Raw genomic sequence first — 5,907 nt, 5'->3', positions numbered from 1 at the left:
CCTTTATACTGTCATTTCCAGGTCATTTCTACAAACCAATCAAATCGACGCACCAAGTCTTCCTAAGCTTCCGGTTCCGCCTACCGTCCTCTTCCGGATTTCCCTAGCGTGACCGACGTTTCGTGTCTCTTTAGACTTAAAGTAAGTGCAAATTACCCTTTATAAAATGCATTTTGTGTGCTGTTTCATGCCTTACTGCGATTTTGTTTTGACACACTCCCCTCTGTTGAATTTGTTTGGCATTTATGTGTTTTTGTTTTGGTGCGCACCAAGTGAAGGCCCGTAGGAAACACTGAGCGCCATGATGATGATTCTGTTACCATCAAGCACTAAAGACATGTTTTAACGCAGATAAATAATTTATTGTATTCTGTCGAAGCGTTAAGTATAATTCCAAGCAACTGTCTCTTTAGTTATTTCATCCTATGTGCGTCGGTAAACTTGTTTTAATGTGCTGTAAACAAAAGCTAATCTTAGCCAAGCTAGCATCAAACGTGTCAGACTCGTGTTTACTGACAGACTGAAAAATATTTTGTTCACTTCGATCTTTATTTCTGTGTTTTGCAGTCAGCAGTAGCTGATTAACATTGTCTAAATTACTCGTGTCGTCGTTCATCTTTATATCACTTTTACCTCTTAGAGCTGAGTCTATGCAAAATAGTTTTTATAAAGGTTGACAGTTCATTGTTTATCCCTTCATAAGTTTTATACTTACAGTACTGGTAAATTGAAAACTCACTCTATTTCATCCTGATAGTTGATTAGACTTATTTTTAATATAAGTCGTGATTTTATATTGCACCTGTGAGTTGTGATTCTAGATTTACCTAAAAATAATAATTAAAAACCCTGAACATCTCAGTTCATTTGAGGTGTATGCAGTGTAATTGTCTTAATTTGTTTAAACATSTTTTCTAACTCAAATTTGTTCATTTCAGAATGCGTTACGTGGCCGCTTACCTCCTCGCTACCCTCGGTGGAAACAGCAGCCCCTCTGCAAAAGACCTCAAGGGCATCCTGGGTAGTGTGGGAATTGAGGCCGATGACGAACGCTTGACTAAAGTATGGTATTTTTGTTGGCTTGTTATTTTAATATAACACTTATTCTGCATTGGCGATGTGTTAAATCTAAATCTCCCAACAGGTCATCAATGAGCTGAATGGAAAGGACATCAATGAAGTCTTGAACTCAGGTAAATGTTTGGAAATAAAGCATGGCTGTAGAGTTTGATATGTTACACATTAAAGTTGGCTGAAAATGGGATTTATTTTTGCTACAGGCCTCTCCAAGTTAGCCTCTGTACCAGCAGGTGGTGCTGTAGCAGCACCTGCCGCCGCCGCTGCTGCTGCTGGTGGGGCCGCTGGGGCTGCACCTGCTGCTGGTATGTATGTTTTTTTAAGCATAAATTGATAAGAACGGTGATATTGAAAAAGCATTATTCCTAATTTTCTGCATTTTAGACCCTCTAACCCTGAACCTTGAATTTAACTGACTTAGATATCAACGGAGCTAAAAATCTATTGACTCTTCTCCGATATTAACTTCTGATTTTTACCTTATTTTCAGCGGAAGAGAAAAAGGAAGAGAAGAAAGAAGAATCTGAAGAGTCSGATGAAGACATGGGCTTCGGGCTCTTCGATTAATCTGTCTTCTCTTTGTTTAAAAAGCAATAAAAATGTAAAAGGTTTACACAAACAATTTGTCTTTTAGACCCTCATTTATTTTTAAAATATTTTTTCCCCGACAACCAAGAATAAACCAGGTGAGGCAACCAGACACCATWAGGCAATCCTGATCCTGCGTGTGGTCAGTCTCCTAATCCATGAAACCACGTAAACACTAAGTCATAATAACATTTGAATGAGCCACATGCAAAGTCAGTCAAATGTTTTTTTGTAATAGTTGCAAAGACTAGTTAGTGTGGCTGATAACAGAATGAAAACTACTTTTTTCTCCTCTGATATTTTCGGTTTGATCACCGGAAAGTCATGAACCACTTCCACAATGCAAAAGAAGAAGTTGGGTAGGTGTTTGGAAAATGTTCTCTGTAAAGACTAATGCAATTTTGAGTTCCCACAGTTTTAGTTGTCTGTTTTACAGTCCARCTGTATTGTTAAACATTCAGAAACAAAAGCAGTCGTTTAAAAGAGTTCTTGTGCGAAGAGCTGTCAAGTTTTTCCTGGCTAAAAGCCAAGTTTCCACTTTGTGGCGTGATTTAATGAGTCAATAAGTTTGTATTGCATATTTTTAAAGTTCACACAATTAGTAATATGGAATTGTGTTTTCACAGAACCCTAAGAAATTTTCCCCACCTGTCTTGTTCCGTTCACTTGTCACCTGACACCCGAACTACTCAAAATAACATGCCGATACAGGATTATTTCTCAGCAGTTCTGTCCACCTTAAACTGAATGACCTGAAACTCTTCTAATTCATGTACACCTGGCAGTAAGTTTACTGTAAATGTGCCATAGTGTTGCAAAACAGGACCGTGTACAAAAATTTCCTCAAGTCCATTTCTGGTGAGATATTTATAGACGTTCTTTGATGACATCATTGAGCGTGTTAGTCATACAASTGATGGGTATGTTCTGTTTTCATTTATGATTGTCACTCAAAGCTAGGATTTGTTTCAGGGTCTGCCAATTATTATACATAAATGTGCACTAGGTTTGTTACAAACCATTCGGCTGATAAAAATCACACGTTTTATGTGTCTTCTTGAGTTCTTGTCATGTTTCATTCTTGAGGAGTGTTTCAAAGTATAATCCTGTGTTCTGATGAATGTTGACTTCAAAAAACATATTTAGAACTTGAAAATGAAACCACTTTTTACATGTGACTGTTGCTCATATTCACTTTTTAGAAGGTGTTTTGGGAACATTCTAAAAGGAGCATTGAGAGTTTTGGCTTTCCCCAAAACAAGTTTAAACAAATTTTTATTTCCTCATTACACAGGGTGACTTATTCTACCCTTACAACAACAAAGGACCGTCATATCTCTTGAATCATGGCGTATAATAATCGCGTGCACCGTGTACGGTTTTACTTTCGTTGCTCAGAAATAAATAGCAGTAAAACCTGATAACGATGCATACATGTTTATTAAAATCATAAAATGAATGCCAGCATTCGTAACAAACGGTCACAGTTTATTCAGCCAAAGTTCATAAATATTTCTGAAAAGTGCTCACAGTTGTCTATACATGAAAGGATTGTGCACAATTTTTTTTTCCAATATTACAAAGTGATTGTACAAAAAAACGAATTAAAAAAAAAACTATTTGGCAAACAGGTTTGCAGTAGTGTTGCTTTCAACTTATATTCCTGACCATGCTTTTGCAGGAATGTGGGTGTGCTTATTAAGCTCACATTCTGTAAGGTGTTTTTAAAGGCACAGTGTGTAGGATTTTGTCAAGTCTTTTAGACTAAATTGAGATAATCACTAATGACAATAAAAAAAAAAAACATGTCTAATCATTGCAGACAAAGACCTTGTTTTATTATTTTTACCTTATAAAAAGCTGTTTATATCTCCATGGTCGCGGGTCGCCACACAGACAGCCGCCATCTTGTCTACGAAGGCTCATGAAGGACAAACTGTGGTGGCGGCGTCAAAAACGGTTTTAGTTGTAATACTATAAATGTAATATTTGTTGTCTGTCATTGTAGCTGGGATAATTTTACTTATTAAAGCTCATAATCTTACCACTTGAAACATCACTAGCCCTGAAGCTGCTGGTAGACATCGCGGTTGGAATTATCAAAGGTTTTTGACTCCTGAGAGACACCGTAGCAACTCCTTTGCGTTTGGAAGCGGGCGGTGGGGGTGGGGGGAGGACCAGGGAGGATGACAGATGTCGCTGAAAACAACAAATCCTACACACTGTGCCTTCAAGCAGCACTTCACTGATCAAAAACACTCCTGTTCCCAGAGAATTCAGTTCCCTCAGCACCTTGTTCTTCACAGATTATTAGTCCCTGAATGAAATTTTACTCAAATTTAAAATGATGTGTGCACTTAATGAGTTTTGAGGAGCCCTACATGAGCATGGTCAGTAAAGTGGAGATGATAAAATTTGGGCTCAGTGTTGTTTTCGAGCGGCGGGACCTCAGTCTTCGCTGTCGGACCACGGATGATCTGTACACGCCTGCAAGTAACAATAAAACATTTAAATATACTTTTTTCAAAGCTGCAGATTAATTTTACATTTGAAGTTGCATTGTTTGAAACGTTTCTTAACAGGTTCTCTCTCCCCCACCCCGTGTTATGAGTTTATTTGCTCCTCACCTGCGTGTATTCAAATCGATCCTGCAGATAGCGGTTCCCGAGACACGTGATGTGGCCTACGTTCTGCTTGGAGAGCCCCGCGATCCTGGCAGTGAAGTCCAGAGTAAAGGCCAGTTTGACCAGCTCAGGTGCCGTTGGATGCACGGGGGGAGGATTGTGGTTCGGTGTCGCCTCTTTCTCCAGATAAGCGTCTGCCATCTTCTGGAAGGAGGAGTAAGTCAGTCGCTGGAAAAAGTTGTTCAGGGTGGGGTTGTCTTTAAGCTGGAGGAGAACAGAACAGGATTGTCAGGAAGTGTGGAGTGTTTAGACAAGCGAGCACTAGCCAGCAGTCTCTTTTTTTTTCTTCTGTTTTTGCCTACATTTGTAGCAGATGTGATAACATCAGTGTTTCTATAATTGCAGTTTTAACAGCAGCTGATGAACATTTGTGTTATATTACTGATTAATCTGACATCTATTTTCTTATTAAACTGACTGTTTCATTCATGGAAGACTCATTTTTAACAAATATACACAATGTCAAAACATATAGGCAAATAAACAATATTTCTAATCATAAAATCAATTAATAACAGACAAAAACAAACACATTTTTCTACTCTTAATAGTCTAAATATATGAAATTGTTGCATGGTTGGCCTTTTTTTAAGTTTTCAAATAAATCACATTCATCAGTTGCCAGATTAAAGATTTACTAAACAAATAGTTTTTATGAGAATCAGCTTTATGTAAAAGTTTCAACATCCTGTACTGCACACACTGATCACATGGTGTGTTTTTTAAAGCAGGCTTTATGACTCAACATTTAACTCTGCAAAGCCCTTCCTCAACTGTTACGTTGCACTTTCTGTGATTACTGCAGCAATGTGCAGGAAAAAAACTGTTCTTATATTCACGAGATATTTCATCCCTTTGACACGGCATCAGGAGCACATCATCTGTTAGTTGTGAGCTTTTGCATCTAAGYATCTCAATAATGATGGTAACTGGAGAAAATAAATTTTATGCTGAAAATTTTATTTTTAACTAAGGTATCAAAATCAAGCAGAACTAGGGCTGGGCGGTATGACCTCAAATTCATATCACGGTATAAATAGAATCCCTTCACGGTAACGGTATATATCGCGGTAGAAAATTATCAGAAAAAGTTAAGTGTAATTTTTAGAGCTTTTTTTTTTGCAGAAAACTGTAATCTTAATAAAACCCAACATTTTTGCTTTAATATCCACCTGCCAAAGAATGAGCTTCTGCCTGCTGAACTTATCAGCTGCTGCTCTGCTGCGTGCTCATCTTCATCATTAGAGAGCGGAAGCTGACTTTACATTAGCAAGATGGATTTACAACTGAACAAACATCCACATCTTTTTTTTAATCTCTGTGGGTAACAATACATAAAAAATCATTTTTTTCTCTGACAATTGGGTGTGAAAAACTACAGTTGTTAAAGCTTCGCTCTGCGTGAGGTGCAGCGGGAGGGAGGGAGGAAATGATCCCACAACACGGCGTAACTTTTCTACAGCAGGAGGAGGAAATTTTGAGGATTTTTCTCTCTATACAGTGGTTTGCAAAAGTATTCATACCCCTTGAACTTTTCCATATTTTGTCACATTACAAC

General features: G+C 37.9%; 2 protein-coding genes across 2 annotated transcripts in view; one reads left to right on the top strand and one right to left on the bottom strand.

Annotated features, from left to right (window-relative positions):
- The first annotated feature begins 35 nt into the window (after positions 1-35).
- Positions 36-1,699, top strand: rplp2 (ribosomal protein, large P2). Its single transcript, XM_014008658.1, has 5 exons — positions 36-141; positions 939-1,062; positions 1,145-1,193; positions 1,281-1,382; positions 1,568-1,699. The coding sequence occupies exons 2-5, from the start codon at positions 940-942 to the stop codon at positions 1,642-1,644; spliced, it is 351 nt and encodes a 116-aa protein (XP_013864112.1). The 5' UTR covers positions 36-141; position 939; the 3' UTR covers positions 1,645-1,699.
- Positions 1,700-3,821: 2,122 nt separating this feature from the next.
- LOC106517596 (uncharacterized) overlaps positions 3,822-5,907 on the bottom strand; it is an 8,501-nt gene continuing 6,415 nt past the window's right edge. The window contains exons 5-6 of the mRNA XM_014008518.1: positions 4,293-4,553; positions 3,822-4,152 (exon numbers count right to left, since the gene is read on the bottom strand). Coding sequence (XP_013863972.1) covers positions 4,114-4,152; positions 4,293-4,553 — 300 coding nt within the window. The 3' untranslated portion in view covers positions 3,822-4,113. The remainder of the gene's footprint in view (positions 4,153-4,292; positions 4,554-5,907) is intronic.

Source organism: Austrofundulus limnaeus, unplaced genomic scaffold, assembly GCF_001266775.1.
Source record: "Austrofundulus limnaeus strain Quisiro unplaced genomic scaffold, Austrofundulus_limnaeus-1.0 Scaffold51, whole genome shotgun sequence".
Lineage (NCBI taxonomy): Eukaryota > Metazoa > Chordata > Actinopteri > Cyprinodontiformes > Rivulidae > Austrofundulus > Austrofundulus limnaeus.
The sequence above is the reverse complement of the archived record's forward strand: the minus strand, read 5'-3'. Positions and strand labels throughout refer to the sequence as shown.